The sequence below is a fragment of the Lepidochelys kempii genome, chromosome 2, assembly GCF_965140265.1.
Source record: "Lepidochelys kempii isolate rLepKem1 chromosome 2, rLepKem1.hap2, whole genome shotgun sequence".
In the NCBI taxonomy this organism is placed as follows: Eukaryota; Metazoa; Chordata; order Testudines; family Cheloniidae; genus Lepidochelys; species Lepidochelys kempii.
Window position 1 is genome coordinate 111,312,026 of NC_133257.1, and position 22,140 is coordinate 111,334,165.

General features: G+C 41.4%; 1 protein-coding gene across 3 annotated transcripts in view; it reads left to right on the forward strand.

Annotated features, from left to right (window-relative positions):
- Positions 1–22,140, forward strand: part of JARID2 (jumonji and AT-rich interaction domain containing 2) — a 307,763-nt gene that overhangs the window by 106,758 nt on the left and 178,865 nt on the right. For all 3 annotated transcript variants that reach the window (XM_073331951.1, XM_073331952.1, XM_073331950.1), the window contains exon 2: positions 20,069–20,204. In XM_073331951.1, the coding sequence (XP_073188052.1) occupies positions 20,069–20,204 (136 nt within the window). The remainder of the gene's footprint in view (positions 1–20,068; positions 20,205–22,140) is intronic.

Below are 22,140 nucleotides of genomic sequence, written 5' to 3' on the forward strand. Positions count from 1 at the left end.
TTTCCTCCGCAGTCCCCGGGGCTCCTGCTGCTGGACCCAGTTGACTGCCCTGGTCAACTGAGCTTGGGCTGCAGGGCCCGCTCTCTCTGGGGTTTGGGCTGCCAGCCCCGCACGGAGCGCTGCGGTTTGGACGGACGGCTTCCCTGCTCACAGGGGCAGGGCTTGGGCTGCCAGCCCCAACTGCCCTGCCCCGCTCTCCCTGGGGCTCGGGCTGCCAGCCCCGCGTGGAGCCCTGGGGTTCGGGCAGCCGGCTCCCCCGCTCACGGGGGCAGGGCTCAGGCTGCCAGCCCCAACTGCCCGGCCCCGCTTTCCCTGGGGCTCGGGCTGTCTGCCCTGCCACTGGGTCCCACCTGCTGCCTCCAATGCCCAGGGTCCTCTGGCCGCCATTAGTGAAATTTTTCTGGTGAACCCCCCTGTAAGGTTCCGTGAACTCCCAGGGGTTCGCGAACCCCAGTTTGGGAACCACTGCCCTAGAGCCTCTCTAGCTGTTCTCTTTGCTTCTCTATGCTAATCTTGTCCTCTGTTACTTGCTCCAGACCCTTTCCTCACTCTGTGTTTACATCTTCCTACTTAACCGTACTGTGTACTCTCTGAGGGCAATATCAATACGGTAATGTTCAAAGATAAAAGTAGTTCCTGAGATTGTGGTATTTTTGCCTAAAGCAAAAGGCTCACAGCAGACATTTCCCCCTTCTTTGCTATTTTCCTCAGATGCGTTCAATTTTTGTCTGATTTGGAGATGTTTTTGTTCTTTCCTTACCTGTTTGAGGCAAGACATGCTTTTTTCACATTATTAGCAATTTTCAAGGGAGAGAGAGAGAGGACATGCTCTAGGACCCCACTTAGTGCATCCAGCCTTTGTGGGTGTGGGGCTTTCTTTTCACCCCTGTTTTTCCTTTTATTATTTCTTTTGCTCATCCCCCAAGCAGAAGCAGCTTTCAGAATGACCAAGGTCAGGAGCTCTCTGTAACATGGATAGCAGCAGGCTCTGAGACCTCTTTCCTTCTTGTGGGGTGGACTCTGAGATGTTGCAGTTTTGTACTTGGGTATTTTTGAGCTGTCCAAAAGTGGGCAGATATGATAAGAAACTTGAGAGGAAAAAGATTACAGCACTTCTTCAGTAAGCTTTCTGTGGGGGTTGGTAGTTCTTCTGGCTATATAGTGCAGCCTGGAGAAGCTCTGAGAGAGTAAACGTCCAGGGAAGGAAGTAACCAATACACTATTAAAAAATTAATTCCTGGGAAGTAACATTTACTAATGGGAAATATAGATTAAATTTTGTGGTGGCAGAGTGCTTGCTGTCATTCAAGGCTTTTATTGTATATACATCTAAATTATTAATGCATTGGTAAACTTAAAAGGGAGGGGTGATGGGTTACAGAGTGAGACACAATGCTGTCTTGAGAGAGTGCTATTCTGAGGCCTGATCCTGCAAGTTGCTCCACGTGATCAGACCTCTCTGGCTGTTCAGAGCTCCATTGATTTTTTCAGTGAGACCATGTGTGGATGTAAGAGACTGCAAGCCGCATTATATTAATGAAAGCTGGATTAAAGGTCGTGCAGAAGTGCCCTATATTGTCCAGTCTCAGTTTCCTTGAAAGTTTCAGTTGGCTGTCAAAGGCTAAATACAAATTTTGCTTTTCTTTTTGGGTTGAGGGGAAAGGAGCGTATGTTGCTTTGGAACAGAAATGTCAGATATCCTTGGTGAGCAAGATTTTTGTAGTAACAAATACAGAATATTTGTAGGTGCTTTTTATTTTCTGGTATAATACTATTCAGATTTATAATCAGAGGGATCTTCTGGCTAACTTCTATTTGTACTTTGTTTTCCAACTTCCCAAACATTTAAAAAACTAGTCAAGCTATAAATTGGTAAGTAAGCTTAAAATCTTGTTTCCAAATGAGGAGGATGTCTGTGAAAGGAAAAATGTTTAATCTGCTTTCACCCTTACCATTTTCTAAACTTAAAGTAAACATGAAGAAGTTAAGTGAATTTCTGTTAAGCAGTTTACTTTGCTTTCTTATCACATACTGAGCAGACAATCGATGGCATATTTCCAACTGGCAGGGCTGTTGAAAGGTAGCATGCAACTTCAGCTCTTTTTTTTTCTTTTCAAACTTACGATTGTGCAAGTCTAAACTCACTGGAGAGTAAATATTCATTCAGTACACAAAATGAAGAGTAAATCTGCAAATTGGATTGAGAGAGTAAACAGTATCACACTACAGTTTTTTTGTTTTTTGTTTTTTTTAAACAGCAGGTGCAGTAGGCATACAGATTTTCAAAGCTGATGCGTTACTCGCATAGGTATTGACTGTCTGTCTGTTGGAGTTCCTTTTCACCTTTTTCATTTTAGCTCAGTAGGTGCTGCTGATCAATTTTTCTGACATCCAGATGGAAAAATATTTAACTTCAATTTGATTGCATTCATTTGTATAAGAAGGGGGAAACCGTATTTACTGCCTGTTAGTGGTTTATTTTTAGTTTTCATGTAAAATATTTTTAAGGTGTTTGCGTCTGATGATGATTCTTTGTGCTTTCACAGCACTTTACATCTTGATACTGCATGTACAAAAATTAGCTACTTCTCACAATATTCCTCTGAGATAGGTAAGGAAATATTGATCGCTTAATCTAACCCCAGTGAAGTCATTGGCAAAACTCTAGTTGATTGTCAGTAGAGACAGGATTTCATGCAGTCCCCCTTAAATTAGGGCTGAATTCTGCCCCTAGTTATATCAATGGAACTCCATTCTGCTCGGTGGGAATGCCCAGATGTAACTGGGAATAGAATTCAGTCTATAATGGATAGGCGAACAACCATTAATTGAATTGCTCAAGTCTATGCTACAAGTTTAGCTTTAGAACTTGAAAGTTCCTGGCTTTCCCGTCCTATGATGTACCACTGGGAACATCCTACATTGCCTGCAGTCCTTTGACATACTGGGAATGCTCAAGAGGGGTAAAACAAAGGTAAAATAATAGAGCATTGGTAGCACAATGGAGTCATTCATGTCATTTGAGCCTAAATTATGGCATTGCTAATTATAGGCTCAGGCACTTGTCTTGTAACTGACTCTGCATGGGCGGATATGTTTCCATGTGGAGCCCCATTTAAGTTAATGGAGCTCCATGCAGAATCAATTGCAGGATCAGGACCTAAAGAGCTACTTTTTAAAGATGTAAGATTGCATACATTGCTCATTTGGCTTGTGAACTGTTGTTATTCATGTTCAAGTGCACTAGTAACTTCTTGCAAAATATGCCACTATGTACCCCTATATATCCGAAAGGAACACTTAAAGGGACAGTGACAACTTCAAAAGTGCCTTTCATCAGAAAATTTTGTATATGCTATACTCTTGGTGGGTAAAAGTATGTGGGACAGAGCAGGAAAGATCCATCTCAGAGGTATGGCTGTATATACAGTTCACAGAGGTGATGCAACTTGATGAATTTGATTAATGGAAGAGGAGGAGGTGCTTGCTGAGATATGATGCAGTCTTAATGATATTTGTGCAAGGTTTGGGAGCAAACAGTCTTGATATGAGCTAGCAGTTTTATGATTATGCACTGTGCTTTTATGATTATAATCTGACATTGAACTCATGCTTAAGGAGTAGAAAGGCTTTGAGGAATACAGGAGCATGGGCATACCAGTAAATCTCCTTTTGAGTAGTGTGCTAGTTAATTTGAATTATATACATCTTGGATGGTTCACTGACATTGTTGGATTCACTTGTAGGGAAGCAATCTATTTTCAGTTCACATTGTCACAGAGCAGAACTAATATTTAATCTTCATTATGGTATTTGAAGCATAGAGGGGAAACATTCCATACAACTTCAGCAGAAAAAGTGATTTGTCTGTTAAAAGGGTGTGGGGAATGGAAGTTTGAACTATAGAGAATAAACCTGTACATAGTATGAAATCACTACCTGGATCCTAAAAATCCATCTCTGTATTTCCACTGTAAATCCCAGCTACAAAAACCTACTGGGTTTTTTTTTTTTTTTTTCTGTTAGGTTTTGCTAGTCCATAATTTAATCGAACACCTTTCTGTGACACAGTGTACCGGGCATTTGCTGCCCCCTAGTTTTAGACCTCCAGTATCTACCTACAAAGGCCACTCAGGATCAGTGGCTGGGGAAACCAAGGAGAATTGGTCCTCCAGCAGTAGAAGGACTGGAAGCAGGCCAAAGCTAGTCAGGACCCAGCAGCCAAAATAAAAAAAGTGAAACTGGGACAGGAGGAAGGATCTCTCTTATCTTAACCTGCCTGGTCTGATCAAGGACCTACCTCTGAACTGCACCTTTTTGGTTGAGCCAGCAAAGGATTGTTTTATGTTATAGAATTTAACTCTCTGGGGGCCAACCTGAGTTAAATATTAGTTTGCTGCTATAAAATGAAGGCAAGTTGGCTTTGTGAGATATTCCACTGGCTCAAGTGAACTTGTGACACCTTCATCATCCTAAATACTAGAACCTGAATGCTCAAATAATGAATGGTCTCTTTCCTGTGGCCCTGCATAGACTTTTTTTTTTGGGGGGGGGGGGGGGTCCTGAGATTTGATCAGGATTGGGTTAGGTATTTCTTAGTTGATGATTCCTGGCTGCAGAAATTTCCCCAGCAGAAGGCCAATCAAAATCCCTCAGTGGCTTCCGTTAGCCTATGATGAGAGTCCTACTTTATTTAAGTTGGCCTTTATATTTTTTTTATAATGCCCACTACCACTATACTGTCTTAAAGCTTACTAGATGGGGATGCATCCCTGTGTATGGAGGAGGGGGGAATTTTCAGGGGTACTGGGTTTGTCATGTTTAATACTTTTCCATTACTGTCTGCTGTGTATTGTATTTGGCTGTTGCTTCTTGGATTTGTAATGTTTTATATTTGATTTCTGCCGTACGGGGTATAAACAAACCTGTTCAAAAGGCATCTTTTGCGCTGCAATTCTGTGGGGATGGGAGGCATTATAAAACCCTAAAATAGATCCAAAAATGAATTAAATAGTTAAAACCCTGTTATTTAGTGCACTGAGAAAATTAAAATTAATATCAGGATTGAATGTGGATTGCTCTAACAGAAAAAGAATACAACTGTGCAAATATCTAATTGTAATGGAGTAAATGGATCCAATTCTGCAATCCTTACTCGAGGAGCTCCTCTGAAATTGGAGGGATTAATTGGGTGATTTATGGCTGGAATTGGGCCCTCATAGATTATGTACTACACATCAGTATCCAAAGAGTGGAATTTTATATAGCTGATATAACAGAGCACATTAAGGTTATTGTGACAACAGTAATGTGGATCCTGTGATGATGGGCACTATAGGAAAACCTGAAATAAACTAACTCAGTTTTTCTTGTGTTTTATTTTGACTTAGAAAGCCTAACACAAAAACTAGCCAACCAAAAACAAACACACACCTGTAAGGTCTTTAACATGTTGTTCTTTCACTTTGCACCATGTGGTTCATAATATATTTGTGGATTTTTAAATACCTGTAGCTTGAAAATAGCAATGCTTAGACTGCAGTTTGACTTTTGACAGCAGTTGCATAATTCATTAAATCTTAGAAGCTTGAGAGTTATAGCTGTGATGCCATTTACAACTTTTATGGAAAAGCTCTTAAGTTTGTGACATGTTTAAATATTTGAAGTGCATTATGTTTGTAGTTTGATATAATCTGAAGCCCTCTCTATGGGGAAAAAAAAAAAAAGACTTTGAAAATCACCCCCCTTTAAAATGTGGGGAATTCCAACAGGAGTTGAAGCAAGTCTCATCTTCATCTTTGTGCTTTACTGCTCAATTTAAGGTAAAAGTATTTGTAAGTGCTAAAATGTCAGTTAGTGCACTTGAAAGCATAATGGTTATCTTTGATGTGCCTCTGATAACTTTGGTAAAGTTTAAAAGTTTCCATTGATCAGCTAGAGATGGAGAAAGGAGAGTAGAAGAATGATAAACAAACCAGTTCTTGTAAAGCTGAGAAATTTGTTTTGCATTTTGTGGTCTTTATGACACTTAACTCACTCCAAAAGCAGGGTTGGAAATAATAATTTTTTTTAGACATTTTGTATTAGGTTTACTTCTCAATATTCTGAAAGAGCAGAGTTGGTTAAAAAATGCAGCAAAAAGTTCATGCATTTTTAAAAAAAATTTCATTGACATTTGAAATTTTTCAAAAGGCATGCCTAGTCCATAATAAGCTGGTTGAAAAATCTTCATGGAGAGGTCTTTTTATTTTTTTTACCAACTCTACCAAATAGCTACATTTTGTGAACTATCTGTGCACTAAAATGTCTTTCCATGCAGATAGAAGAACCTGTTCCCTTCAGAAAGCTCCACGCTTTTTCTAGTTTTTCTTTTTAAAAAAGGTGTCATCACTGATTTCATCACTTCAGCTGCCTCAGTGATACCTGTGGCTTTCAGCTACTCCTGCTTCCATTGTTTTAAAATATATTGATCACTGCAGATCACATATGGCAATGCCTAGTAAGAGGAGCTGCATATGCATTTGTCAGCTTTTTAAACATCTAATAGCATGACTCTGTACCTTAGTATATTTTGAAGTACTTAGCTTTAGCATACCTAGTAAGGTGCCGTGAATGCAGTACTCGGTATGTGCCTTTATAACTTTTTAGCCTGAATTAATTGGGGTAGATGCTCTGCTGTACTTCTGGAAGTTATTGGACAGATTCACTGAATAGTCGCTAGGTGACAAACTGTGGAGCAGATGCCTTTTTATTTAGTTATGAGTTTTCCTGGAACACTGCATGACAGTGTCTTGCCTATTGGAAAGTTATTGAAAGTCAGAACACAAATTTGAAAGTAGAGACCATACCTCTTTGCTGTTGGTGTGTGCAAGCCCTTATCTCCTGAAAGACTGTAAGGGTATGTCTATACAGTGCAAAAAAGTGGCAGTGAGTTGCAGAACCTGGGTCAACTGGCTTGGGCTCATGGTGCTTGAACTACAGGGCTGTAAATAGCAGTATTAAACGTTCAGGTTCGGGCTGGAGCCTGGGCTCGGAGCCTGGTCTCTGAGCCCTCCCCGTCACTAGGTTTCAGAGTCCAGGATCAGCCATCGTGTTCACACAGTTGTTTGTAGTCCTGCAGTTCAAGCTCCTCAAGCCGAAGTCAGTTGACCAAGGCTCCACCTTGTTGGTTTTTTTGTTTGTTTGTTTTCTTTGCTGTGTAGACACATCCTTGGCCTCCTCCAGACATAAGGCCTGGTCTTCACACAGAGAGTGCACTAACCTAAGCAGTTCAGTTAAGTATGTATGTTAAATTAGTGTGAGTGGTTCATGTTGATTTAACTTAATTGGGTTTATTACCAGCCCTATGTTAAGCCGTTTAGTCCTGTTTTAAAGAGTGTTCAGCTACCTGGGAACATGTACAAGGAACTAAGTTGCCCACAAGAACTCCGTTGGTTACCAAATTAACTAACTAAATATTAACACTCTTAAACCAGTGTAAGAATGTCCACACAAGGAGGTTGCATCAGTTTAACTGCATCAGTTTAGAAAACAGTTTAGTTAAATTGGTGAAAATTTGAAGTGTAGACAGGTCTAAAAGTCTTGAGAGGGGAAGATGTATCTGAAGTAGTCTCAGAATGGTTTAGTTCACCCCTGTAACTATCTATAGTAGGAGCAAAAGTAGGGGGGAGGGATAGCTCAGTGGTTTGAGCATTAGCCTGCTAAACCCAGGGTTGTGAGTTCAATCCTTGAGGGGGCCATTTAGGGATCTGGGGCAAAAATTGGGGATTAGTCCTGCTTTGAGCAGGGGGTTGGACTAGATGACCTCCTGAGGTCCCTTCCAACCCTGATATTCTATGAAAAGAAGGCTTTTACCTCATCTTAATCCTGGTGACTTCCTGAATGAGAGAGATCCTGTGGACTAATTGGAAGGCGAGAAGCCTAAGCCTAGAAATGTTTGACAAGGGAAGGGATTTCTTGTGGCTGAGTTAGGCTGACTCTGCAAAAGTTTCGTTGGCATAGCTGTGTTGGTTAGGGGTGTGGGGAAAAAAAAATCATACCCCTAACCAACATAGCTGGGCTGGCAAAAGCCCTAGTGTAGACACAATTATCACGGCAAAAAAGTCCTTTTGCCTATTTAACATGTTGCATTTGGGGACCTGATATAACCTGTACTGGCTTTTTTGGTATAGACAAAGCCTTAGTTTTCTTGTTCATGTTCTTACATAGTTGAATGTCCTTAAAAACAGAGAGAAATTATTAACCATAGGGCTGGTCTACTCTAGAAGTGTTGTACTTGTGAATAGATTTAGTTTCACTGGTGCAACTTCTCTAATGTTGCCCAGCCCTCGAAGATGTCCAATATCCCTGATCTGATCTGCAGTGGCCTTACAGGCGCTGTGAAGTGCCTAGTGCATCTTTAGGTCCCTTTAAAATAATGACTAGCAAGAACAGTGGAGAAGATGCATTTAAATGGACTTCCAAGCCATTTTAATTTTTGTTGTGGTCTGTTATTGCTGTAATTATACTGCTGCTTTTGGCACATGACAAAGGTTACAACTTCATGAGTTAAGGGTCAGGCATTCTATTCTGAGGGTTCTTCAGTCTGACGGTAATTGGATGCAGCAAGTTTGGGCTGAGTTCAGGAAAGCTCACACCTACGATTTGTAAAACCTCTGAAATGTAAAGATCACTTTTTATTGTGGTTGTTAGCATAGTTGCATACTGTGTGGCTTGAAAACTATAAGAAATCAGAGCTGAATCCAAATGAAATTCATTAGGAACAAGATGCTTGAGCTTAATTATCTGGAGCTACTTTATACGCTTTCCCGCTGCATTCTATGTACTGTGTGCAGAGATGTGCTCAGTGAAGAGCTTTAATTAGAGCACAAAGGCCGAGAGAATATGTAGAATGTGGAATCTCCCAGTTCCAAGCAGCAATTTTTAACTGGAGAGGCAAAGCATTCTTGATCTTTCCTTCCTTCCTGCTTTATTCGTGGGCTGTACCATTTAACCACAAAGGTGAAGGGCTATGGATGTCACAGCACATGTGGCTGCCTTGACTGCTGGCTCAGATGTCCCACCTTCCCCAAGTGCAAAGAGCTGAACTGGCAGCTCCCCAGCAGATTTTTATAAAGACTCTGTTGGTGGCCAGAGAGTCACACTGTCAGAGTTGTTACATAATAAATGATTTTTCAACAGGTCACAATCCGATTTCAGCTGTAGTATTTAATAGTCTGTAATCAAAGACCAGTCCGCATTATTTTATGGTGTTTCATAGAAGTCATATTTGCTGTGTATGAGTGTGTGCTGTCAGTTTCATTTTAATTTGATTACTCTCTCTATTTTGGAACTGTTGCTTTTCATTTCATTATTTTGCTTCAGTACTGGGAGGGAGGGAGAAGAGAAATGTATGTGTGTGCAGGTCCCACAGTTGCAGATAAAGTGACTGACCATCCTGTATTTTAGGGGACATTCTTGATTTAAAGACAAATGTCCTGTAACCCAAATCCAATAAGCTTTTGATCAGATATAAACTGGTTTCAAGCAATAATCCTGTAAAAGACTGACACTGTGCTAAAAGTGATTTTTTTTCATATGAATAGTATTGTGGGGTGGTATCCTTAAAAATATAAAATAAAATAAAGAAGCTCTCATTTATATTTATCGTACAGCTTTATTTCCTGACATGTAGGTCATTCTAGGTTTTGGTGGGTGGTGATCCTTTAGTATTGTGGTGGAATTAAGAATATAAACAGGAGTATTTTTCCATCTGAATACAATGATGTATACAGGGTTTAAAGGCAGTTTGAATGAAAACAGCCATACTGTTTTGAAATTTTATTTTTTAAAGTATTAGACATCAGAGTGACTTTAATCTCTTGAATTCCTTCTGTACTGCTTTCACTGCCATTAAGGTTACAGTAATGTTGTCATCCTATCTTGCTTTTCTGTCTCTCCCTCCCATCTGCTGGCCACTGGAAAAAAAACCCAGAAACTTCTTTTGAGACTTGTTTGTGTGTGTTGCTTTGTTTAAGTTGAAGTCTGAACTCCTTCCTTCTGGGTGCAAAATGATCATTACATTGTAAATGCATTTTTAGTATGTCATAGCATCCAGGCAAACTATGGCCAGATGAAAGACACATCTGAAGTTCTGTTCTAATTTGATAAATGAAAACTTCAAAACTGATGTTAGTGTAAATTAATTTGGGTTTACTATTTCTTCAAATATTTACCTTGGTAGACCAACAAGAACAACAGTTATAGAATCATAGAATATCAGGGTTGGAAGGGACCTTAGGAGGTCATCTAGTCCAACCCCCTGCTCAAAGCAGGACCAATCTTCCATTTTTATCCCAGATCCCTAAATGGCCTGCTCAAGGATTGAACTCACAACCCTGGGTTTAGCAGGCCAATGCTCAAACCACTGAGCTATCCCTCCCCCCCCATAATATGTTTTTGTATACTTTCCTAGATGTTCTACTTTCCTAGATTTGCAAAACCATTGCTGAGGGCACTGAATGTTTATAAAAGAATGAGTTACCCATGGAGCCAGTACTAAATGGATTTTTAACATTTTAAGGCCAAAATTTTTTAAAATGTCTAATGATTTTGGAGTGCCTATTTTTTACCTCAGTTTTGGGGTGCCTATTTTGAGAAACTTTTTTTTTCTTTTTTTTAAAAGAGAGGTCTGACTTTTATATGAAATGCAACTGGAGTTGCCCCCTGAAAACGGGGCTTCTTCAAGGTATTTCAGGGTAGGCACCCAAAAATTTGATGTGCCCAAAATCACTAGTAACTTGTACTTAGAAAAAGGTTTTTAAATATATTATTCCCCTCCATCACTGTATGGTTATATGCACAAGATTAAGTAAATCAGACTCAAACCTTCTTAAGTTCTTTCATTACACAAAACCATGTGGCGTTTTATCTGCCATGCAGCTCATGTGTGAGACCTGAGAGAGAGAGATGTACTTTGAAGCACCTATATATTCTCTGGGGCCATGTTTACACTACCATGGCACTGTTATGATGCTGCAGCTGAGCAGTTGTAACACTAGTGTAGATGCTTCTTACATCGGTGGAAGGGGCCTTTCTGTCGATGTAGTTAATCCACCTTTTCAAGAGCTGATAGCTAGTTTGACAGAAGACTCTGGTGTGTCGACATCAGAGGCTAGATCAACTTAACTACAGCCGTCCAGCCACAACGTTTTTCACAGTCCTGAGCGACCAAGTTAGGTCAATCTTAATTTTTAAGTGTAGAGCAGGACCAAGAGTGTAGGTTGCCAGGAATGGGAACTGTAGTAGAAAAGATGTGAAGTAGTGTTCCCTCTTAGTAGCCTCGTGTGGGCAGACAGAAGGGAAGATTTTTGTTTTCCCTTTTCCCCCCTCTTCACCAATCATGAAAAGAGGGTTCTCCTCCAAATTAACACCATACCTAGTCTACAAGACCTGCCTCGTACCAGAAGGTCTTAAAGGAAAAATTGACAGGAAATTTTCTAGGGGGGGGGGGGGGGGCGAAAATCTAAATACCTAAAGCACTAAATGCTAATCGTACTACTAATAGAGAGAATTCCCTCCATGCTAGCCAACACATATTGCACCTGATGTAAACACAGTTTAAAACCTTTTAAACCAGAGGTGGGCAAGCTACGGCCCGCGGGTTGGATCCAGCCCGCAAGCCTTTTTAAGCCAACCAGTGAGCTGCAGCTGGGGCACTGGATCGGGAGCTGCTCCATGCAGCTCAGCCCCGCTCTGGCGCTCCAGCTGGGGTGCTCGGTCGGGGTCCGCTCCACATGGCTCCTGGAAGCCGCGACATGGCCCCGCTCTGGCTCCTGGGCGCTCCAATGGGAGCTGCGGCGGCAGTGCCTGCGGACTGGGCAGCGTGCAGAGTTGCCTGACTGTGCTTCCGCATAGGAGCTGGAGAAGGGACATGCTTCTGCTTCCAGGAGCTGCTTGAGGTAAACGCTACTCGGAGCCTGCACCCCTGAGCCTCTCCCCACGCCCCTGCCCTGATTTTCTCCCCTCCCCCCCACTCTCCAAACCCCTTGATCCTAGCCCGGAGCACCCTCCTGCACCCCAAACTCCTCATCCCCAGCCCCACCCCGAAACTCTCACCCCCAACGAGAGCCCCCAGCCTCTCCCTCACCCCAACCCCAATTTTGTGAGCCTCCGTGGCCCGCCATACAATTTCTATTCGCAGATGTGGCCCTGAGGCCAAAAAGTTTGCCCACCCCTATTTTAAACAATGGCAGTTGGCCATGAATGACTGTAGCTGCTTGTCATAGAATACATAAGCCATTTTTAATGTTAGACTGTCTGTTAGGTGCAAAGTCATATTTGACAATGTGCTAGGTCACAATAAAAAATGTTAGCTATTTTCCTACATTAGACAGGATGTTAGGTTTCTGAGCAGGCAGAAATCTGTATTCATAAAGCCTTATCAATCTTCATCAATTTAACTCTTTCAGAAGGCTTTACTTTTTGCACTGTATTTCTATAAAAAGTTTGTTTTAAATGAGCAACCCTTGCATCCTCTGGATAGTTAAACTTGCTAAAAAAAAAGTTAAATATTCAGTATGAATTTTATTCAGAGAGTTTGGTAGAAACTAGTAAACAATAAAAATTAGGGATAACGCCTTGCAAACTGAATATAGCTCTATTTAAGCATAATATATAGCACTTAACTATAGAAAATCTAGACTGAATGATTGCTACTAGAATGTGTTGAAAGTTTCACTTTAAATAGCTGTGTTGTAGAGTAATGAAAAGCTCTAAAAAGCCTGGCTTCACATACCTGTGCTGTAGATGTAACTTCTCTTGCTAGTCTGTGCTGAGCACAGTGGTTTATTGGGCGTGAGGACGGAACTAAACTTTCATGTCCAGAAGTTGTTACTCCAGAAGAGGGTTTAGGGACATTGGTTGGACAGTAAGGGGAGTTTTATGCTGTACATGGAGGACTGATCTCCAGGGTTGTCAATTTGCAATATTTCACAAACCCCGATCTTACAATAAAAATGAAAGAGTAAAATTATATAATTTTATATATGTATTGCAAATATATATATAAACTGAAAACAGTGAAGGCCTCTAACTTGAATTAAGCAGATAAACAGGGCATGTAAAGTAGCAGACTTTCCCATGACAATCTCTGTGCTGTATGAACGTTACCGAATTCACTCACAACACACCTGAACAAAAGCGTTATAGTCCGATTACACACATGGAAAATCTGAAGCACAGTGAAGTTATATAACTTGCCCAAAGTTGCACAGAAACTTAGTGGCAGAGTTGGGAATAGAAGCAAAGTTTAACTATTAGACCATCCTTCCCCTTTTGTTTTTCAAATGTGTAATTGCTGTCCTCGCTGCGTCTTTGTTAAAATTTGTCACAGGGTTCCATTTATTTAGTAAACAAATACTTCCGTTTCAGTCCCCTAATGAGGGGGAAAAAGTGTGTTGGCATCCAGTCGTTCTCCCAAAAAATTCACTCTACTATTCATGCCGAAGGCAGATTCTTTCATATTTTAGCCAGCAAGAAAACCATCTTTTAAATGACAGGTTTCAGAGTAACAACCGTGTTAGTCTGTATTCGCAAAAAGAAAAGGAGTACTTGTGTAGAGAGTTGTCACTTTGGATGGGCTATCACCAGCAGGAGAGTGAATTTGTGTGGGGGGTGGAGGGTGAGAGAACCTGGATTTGTGCTGGAAATGGCCCAACTTGATGATCACTTTAGATAAGCTATTACCAGCAGGACAGTGGGGTGGGAGGAGGTATTGTTTCATATTCTCTGTGTGTATATAAAGTCTGCTGCAGTTTCCACGGTATGCATCCGATGAAGTGAGCTGTAGCTCACGAAAACTCATGCTCAAATAAATTGGTTAGTCTCTAAGGTGCCACAAGTACTCCTTTTCTTTTTGCATCTTTTAAATAGATATCGTTCAAAAATATCTCTGAGGAAAGGACCGAAACTTGTGGCGTATTTTTCCCATTACTTCAGAGTGACCTTCTTATCTTTGGGAGGACCCCCTTGGGACTACCATACTATGAAAGCATATTCATTTAATGCAGTGGGTGCCATGGTAATCTTTACCAACTGCTGGGTCCTGCGCTAGGCTTTTTTTGTTTGATTGGATTTGTTTATTGTTTTGCTGATTGCCACTTGGCATGAAAAATGGGGTCAAGAAGAGCTTGCTGGGGAAAGACCCAAGAGAACTGGAAATATGCCAGACATACTGAGTCATAACCTACGTGTCTATAACTATCCTTGTACCTTACAAAGTCCTGACTCTTTAAATAAAGCCATCCTTGCAGTTAAACTATTTCTGTAAAGTAAAACAAATAGCCTTCTGTGTTGTGTGCATTTGCCTTTGCTTCAGCTGCTTTTTTACCATATGAACTATTTACTAAAGGCTAGGCCGAGCCTGAGAATGTGGTATCTGTTGAATGAATACAGAAGCAAAAGTAATAGTGCTTTTGGTGCTTGTAAAGTAGTAGCATTCAAAAGGGTGAAACTCAACCCTGTACTGAGGGCCTATGCACCACTTCAGTTCTCAAAATGGAGCTTAAGTGGTGCATAGTCCTTGTGCAGGACCTCTGCACAGGGTTGAGTTTCACCCACAGTGAACAAATTGTAAGCTCTGGTTGCATAGTGAGGTGCAGAGTGGCACAGGTAAAGAATTTAAAATAAAACCACTTTAAAATGATTTGTATATGACAATAGTTTGTCACTTAGCTTCAAAAACAGTGAGTATGAAATTTTACAAATAAAGAAAAATTTACAAACTAGTTACCTTGGAACAGGGTTGTCCTTGGTACATTTAGCAGAGCTCAGAGTTCTACAGAAGCTTGCTACTCATCTCTGGCTGGTAGAGGGTTGTGTGCCAAATCATAGGGAATGATGTATTTTCTTCTTCCATATTGTATTCAGCAATCTGCCACTAGCAGGCACTTTGGTACCTGATGTTTAGATACTACATGTGTGATGCCAAGCCTCCCGAAACTGTTTAACAGATGAGGAAAATAAATTAATTTTTTTGTAACAATTTAAAAGAAATTCTGCAATTAGCATTTTAACTCTGTGATCTGTTGGGACTTGAACTACTTCAGTTATAAATAAAATTAACTATATATTATAAGGTCAGAAGCACTGTTCCCTTTAAGCTGTGCATGTGTGTGTGCGCACAGATCCTAAACCCCGCACACATGGTGAAACACCGTGCACACAAAAATTTGCACAGAAGAAATTTTTTGTGCATGCGTGCTGTCAAAAATTAGAGGAACATTGGTCAGAAGGAAACATTGTGATCTAGCCTGACCTCCTGATTAACACGAGCCATAGGATTTGCACCTATTTAATTTTTGTTTGAAACAGAGCATTTTTTTTTAACATCATCATCCAAACTTCATTATTGGAAATTTTAAAATCGAGGATCCACCACAATCCTTGGTACATTGTTCCAATGGTTGGCTACCCTCCATGTTAAAACATTTACACCTTATTTCTAGTCTAAATTTGACTAGGTTCAGCTTCCAGCCATTACATCTTGAACATTTTTGTCTGCTAGATCTCTTATCACATTTCTGTTTCTGTTACTTTTAGACTCTGATCAAGTCAACCTTTAGCCATAGCTTTGATAAGATAACTAAATTGAGCTCCTTGAGTCTTTCACTATAAGGCATTCCAAAATGGTTTTTAATGCACACGTACACTATTTTGTCAGGTGAGTATAACTAACCCAATTAACTGGTAGCATACAAAGTGAGACATTCGGCAAGTCTTTCTTCACTGATGTTATGAGGCAAACCTCATATAACCTGTGCAATTATAACTAAATGTGTCAAGAGTTGGAATTTGCTAGCTGAAAGAATGCAGTTGGGTTCCAGGTCAGCTGCTTTCTCCCTCCGGTCTGCTTTTATATTGGATGCCTGAGGGGAAACGTAGCTTATGATGATGATATATTTTTATTGCTTTTTTAAGATATGGAGATGTGCAACCATGATTATTGGCAATGGCTTGGTCTCTTATTTTGCTGTTCTTGGAGGATACTGTATTGGTGAAATTGAAGTCTTTACTGAAGTGGGGTGGCTGCTTAGTTGTGGCCTTCTCATATTGCAGTGTGGGTAGGACTCTGGGTGGGTGGAAGTTCTGGTTGTGGAGACACCCTCCTTCTGGGGCATATAAATAGCAAGTGCCACTATTGTGGTGTGAAGATTAAGCCAGCATGATTCGTCTTGGTTCTACAGTTACACAAAGGAGAAGATTGCTCTGTAATAATGTGAAATGTAATCTTACAGCTTTAAGAAAAGGAGTACTTGTGGCACTTTAGAGACTAACCAATTGATTTGAGCATGAGCTTTCGTGAGCTACACCTCACTTCATCGGATGCATCCGATGAAGTGAGCTGTAGTTCACGAAAGCTCATGCTCAAATCAATTGGTTAGTCTCTAAGGTGCCACAAGTACTCCTTTTCTTTTTGCAAATACAGACTAACGCGGCTGCTACTCTGAAACTTACAGCTTTAGTGGTTGCAGAGAGCTATAGTTGTTGCTAATTTTTGGGACCCCTTTGTTCTCTGATGGAACTACTGCTCGTCAGGTCCTTCAACAGGTGTGAGGTTCCCAGAGAATGTTCTGTGGTAAGGCTGTGGCTTCCAACTTAAAAACAATAACAAACAAATTTCACTGTGCGATGGCACTATGTCTTGGTAAAAATTCTACCAGGGCCTCTTTTGGGTCTATAGTACTTTGTAGGAGGAGAAGGACAAAACCGTTGATCTACATGTTTTAGTAGCTTTAAAAAAGTGAATTGTTTAAACCTAAGTAAAGTAGGTTAGACATGCCTCTCTCTTCAGATTTTCCTTTACTACCTCCTCTTGAATTGTGTCTGTAACTGAGATGTTCCGGAGAATATACTGTACATTTCATAGGTCACTCACTCAGTTGCACTCTGCTCTCTGATCAGTGTGTGCCAGGAATATTTTAAAGATCACTGTCAGCAAATTTCACTTTGCGGGTATTGGAACAAAATATGCTGCCATGTTCTTTCAGTGGTAGTCAGTTTCCATATCATGGTTAAGTGGATTTCAGTAGGATTTCTTGAATTTAGAAAAGCTGCATTTTTATCTGCCAGGATCAGTACAGGCCCTTGCTGTAGTTTCCAAGTGAATTTCAGGACTCCAGGGGCATTGCAATTGCTGGGGTGGGGGTAGGAGGGAGAAGTGGAAGCCAAGCAGTTTTTACCAGTGGTTTCTCCATTACAGTCGGTGGATCTAAGAAAAAGGCACCAGGGAGTTCCTTGACTTATTTATGAATTCTTATTTGTTTCGTATCTTTAGTTTAAACAAAATATATAACCGTGTAGGGTGATAACGTTTTTGTTGTTTCTTGTTTGGATGACCCATGTAACTCGACCATGGCATCACAACTCATAGGTAATGTCCTCAGGCCATATTTGAAGTACCATTTTAGAGCACACCACATTTTTCCTTGCCCCAGTCATCTGTGTAGCCTCATGTACAAATACCAATTTAACATTTTTAAGGAAACAGTAGACTCTTCATGTTATAAACACTAAATTGATAAACTCAGACAAATGCATTAGATGTTATGGCCTTTTTTCTAACTGAGCAAAAATACCTTTACCACTGAAGGGAAAACTCTTAATTAAATCATCATGCTTTTCTCATCTAACTAACTGAGAGGTCAGGACACTGCCAGCAGTGATGGCAAACTTTTGTTGTCAACATTGTTCTATATCAGAAGCGGTCCCTACTGTAGTTTACTTTCAGTATGTGTTGGTGTGTCAGAAAAATACAACTGACAATCCTGCTAATCTTTATTAAAATTACATATAGCGTGGAAACCTCCAATTTGATTACTGTCTTCACTCTGCCAGTTCTGGTCATGCCTAGTAGGGGAGAGGAGAAAAGTGTGGACTGAATTTGTATTGGTAGGAAAATGGCAAACTGAAATTCAATTTATGTAAACATCTGTTGTCGGGGCAATTGAGATCACCATTCTCTTTAAAGTACTTGCCTAGAGAATTTTTCCATAAATGTTTCAGTTCAATTACAAAGTCCTGCTTTCTTGGCTTGAAGTTCCATATATTCCAAAAGCTATCTGGGCATAGTTCTGTGTTTGTTTGTAGTATAGTAGCATGTCCCTAGTGTGAGAGGAACATCCTGCTGTCAGGATGCTAACTTTTTTCACTGTAGTCCTTGTTTGGCCTTCATATATGTATATTTTGGTCAAGTAATCAGTCAGGCAATTGGGAGGAAAAGATGTATGCTTAGCATTCAATAGGCTCCTCCCAGCCTCAAATAACTCACTGGTGTAGCTAAGAAAAGGTGTTGATAGTCCCCCTAAAATAAGTTTATTTTAAAAAAGTTAATGTTGTTGGCCGCTTCTCTCACACAATGTAAACCCTATTGCCCTCTGGAGTGGATCATTGATAGTGGTGTTTTGGTTTCTCAGTGAAGTGTGGCAGTGCAGTGGGGTATGCTTGCGTAAACAAGGGCTCTCCAGAAAACTCTAATCTTCCCACTTGGCAGGGACACAGCCCTTGAGGAATTCTAGGGCTAGAAACCATAAATTATGATAGTAAAAGTCCTGAGACCACAACAGGGAAGCTAGAGTGTAAGAAAATGAGATGCAGCAAGACTTACCTTACTTCTACATATGCCCTTAGAACAATTTTCTAACTACACTGATTAGAATGCTAAAAGCTTAAGGGAAATAATTTTGCAGGGCACTAATCTTTTTAACTAAAGCAACTATCAAATATTACATACGCTAGTATTCCTTTTTGTAATACAGTATTTGTCTCCTAAAAGTCACTTAGAAAGCAATATGCTCCACAGGCCAAATTCCACGTTGCTCTACTCTGATATTAAACCACAGTAACTTCATTGTAGTCAAATGTATTGTACGACTATAATCCAGATACACTGCTATGCCAGTGAGCAGTTGATATTGCATCAGTATATAAAATATTGAGGCACATAAATGACAACATGTTACGTTGGTACACTGTATTTACTTAAATGTTTTCTGCAGCTCAGTTCAGTGTTGTTTCTACTTTTACCGGTCTCTGAGAATGGGGGAATATTTCCTGGCTGTGATAAATTTCTCTGTGCAGTAGGGTTCATTATAGGGATTTAAAAATAAATTGTACTTCTTCTATAGTACTTGATATTGGCTATTGCTAGGAGCAGAATAATGGATTAGATGGACTAATGGTTTGATTGCCATGTTCCTGTCATGTGTTAATGCCTCTGATGTTCAAATTATATGGGGTTTGCATGCTACACAGTTTTTATTCTTTATAATTTCTTTGTCTAGATCAGGGGCAGGCAAACTTTTTGGCTTGAGGGCCACATCGGGGTTGTGAAATGGTATGGAGGGCCAGGTAGAGAAGGCTGTGCCTCCGCAAACAGCCTGGCCCCCGCCCCCTATCCACTTCCTGCCCCCTGACTGCCCCCCTCAGAACCTCCAACCCATCCAACCCCACCCCCTATGCAACCCCCCCCCCGTCTCTTGACTGCCTCAACCCCTATCCAACCCCCCCTGCTCCCTGACAGGCCCCCTGGGACCCCCAACCCATTCAACAACCCCCCCATCCACTCCTTGTCCCGACCGCCCCCTCCCGGGACCCCCAACCCCCCCCCCGCTCCCTGTTGCCCCCCCGCCCCAGGACCCCTCGGGATTCCAGCACCTATCCAACCCCCTGCCTGAACCTCCGCCCCATCCAACCGCCCCATGATCCCTGGGACCTCCTGCCCCATATCCCTCCCCCCCCCCCGGTCCCCTTACCATGCTGTTCAGAGCAGCAGGACCGGCTTATTGGAAAGCCTGGGAGGTGGGCGGGCGCAAGCCACGCTGCCCGTGCGGTGGTGTACCTGCGGGGGAGAGGGGCCAGGGGCTAGCCTCCCCGACTGGGAGCTCAGGGGCCGGGCAAGATGATCCCGTGGGCCAGATGTGGCCTGCGGGCCATAGTTTGCCCACCTCTGGTCTAGATAGAGGATATCTTTTGAATGCATTTGTTTAGATCCTTCCAGTAAATGTTTCCTTTCCATTATTATTTTCTCTAGGATGACAGTGATGGGATTCCATGGTCAGAAGAGAGGGTGGTACGAAAGGTCCTTTACTTATCTCTAAAGGAATTCAAAAATGCACAGAAAAGGCAACATGGTGACGGCATCAATGGGAGTCTCAAGACTGTGAATGGTAAGTCTCTTCTCTTTGGTTCAACTGGAAGAGTTCTGTCATTTTAAGTGTAATGCTAGTTTTTAGAAGCAAGATGACAATACACAGGTTGGCAAACACATTGTTCAGGAGAACTTGGTTTTTGAATGCTTAAGGGGTTCACTTTACCTCTACAACAAACTGTGTAGACCCAGGGCGCCATAAAAGCGGGATACTGAGGCCATGTCTATGCTACAAACTTTGGTCAACACAAGTTGTGTCTGCATACAGCTGCCAAAGTTAGCATATTTCTCATGCGCGTGCTTGCTTGGCTGCTTGTGTCAATGCAAAGTGTGGTGCACCATGGGTAGGTAACCCACTGTGCCATGTGCCACCATCTGACACAATGCCTCTTGGGAAATGTTCACAAATTGTTGTGGGGCAGAAATGAGTTGCACAGGGATCTTTGGGGGCTATGGGTCAAGTTCCCATCATGCAACTTTCTTCACCCCATAATGGAGGCAGGTGGGCAGAAGTGGGAGGGGAGGTGAAAATAAAGAAAAGTTGCTGAGATTGGTAAGAGTTTATTTTTCATCTTTTTCGTTAAGCCCTTTGGCCACTGAAGGAATGATTTCACAGTCTTTCAGTACTCTTGCTCTCTCTTCTTGAGTAAGAAAGATGTGATGCCTTCAGAGGAGAGTATAAAATTTGGCTTTTCTGGGCTCATTCAGTGATACACGATCCTTCCTTAAATAGGCTTTATCATGCTGGGTTGAAAATGGAAAATGACTGACAGTGTTCAAGTTTCTGGGCAAGTTTGTGTTTCTCTCTTCACTGACAAAAGCTGGTGGGTTTCTTTGTAGAGGCGAAGTGCAGATGCTTGTCAGCATATGAATAACTGTACATGCGCTAATACATTTAAGCAGCAAGTGGGTGCTTTCTTGGTGGATTATTCATATTTGAATGCAGCTTCCGTTTGTAAGGCACAAGGCAGATACTAGTGGAATGCTTAGATGGATGGATGGATAGATACAGTCTGTGTATGTTTAAGTTATTGCGTCAGATAAACAACTATAGCCTCTCCAGGCGACTAAGGTCTGAGGTCAGTAATAATATCAAATACTAATCTGAAGGGAAGGGTCACTCTAGCTTTAGCCACAAGCCACTAATAAGCTTGAAGGTGTATGCAAAACAGCATTGGCTTTCTTTTTTCTCCAGCACCTCTGCTACATTGATCTTCTGTCAAGCATGATTTTTTTTTTTTTTTAAAAGTTTCTTATTCCATTGTGGGGGTTTTCTTTAGTCAAAGCAAAAAAAAAAAAAAAAAAAACTAGGCGTGAAGCACAGTAATTGTGCATTAGAACGCTTTGATGGTGTGCCAGGTTACAGGATGACTGGGGGTTGTATGGTGTCTGGTTTCTCCAAAGACAGCCGAGATGAAAACTGAGTTGTCTGGGAATGCTCTTTCAATGCAGGTACCAGACATGGAGTATGCCATCGGCTATGTCATTGCCAGAGAGGACTAGGTCTTCAGAATATGCCTCACTACTCTGGTATTCTATAATGTAATCCCCCTCTCCACACACATGGGTGACTAAAGGTATGTCTACACTGCAGCTGGAGTGATCCTTTCCAGCTCAGATAGACATATGCAACCGAGCTTTGATTGAGCTAGCATGCTTAAAAGAGCAGTGTAGCTACAGTAGCGCAGGTGGTAGCAGGAGCTAGCCACACAAGTACGTACCTAGGGTCTTGGACAGCATGGTACTCTGGTGGCTAGCCCATGCTCCCACCCATGTCATTGTGGTTATGGTGCTATTTCTAGTGTTCTAGTTTGATCAAACCTGGTGGATGTTCATCTGCTGGAGCTGGAAATTGAAACTTCAGGTGAAGTATAGATATGCTCTACTTTTTTTCTGAGCCAGAAGGGCTTCCTTTCTAATTCCTTTCTGTAAATGAAATGTTTCACTAGGTGTCC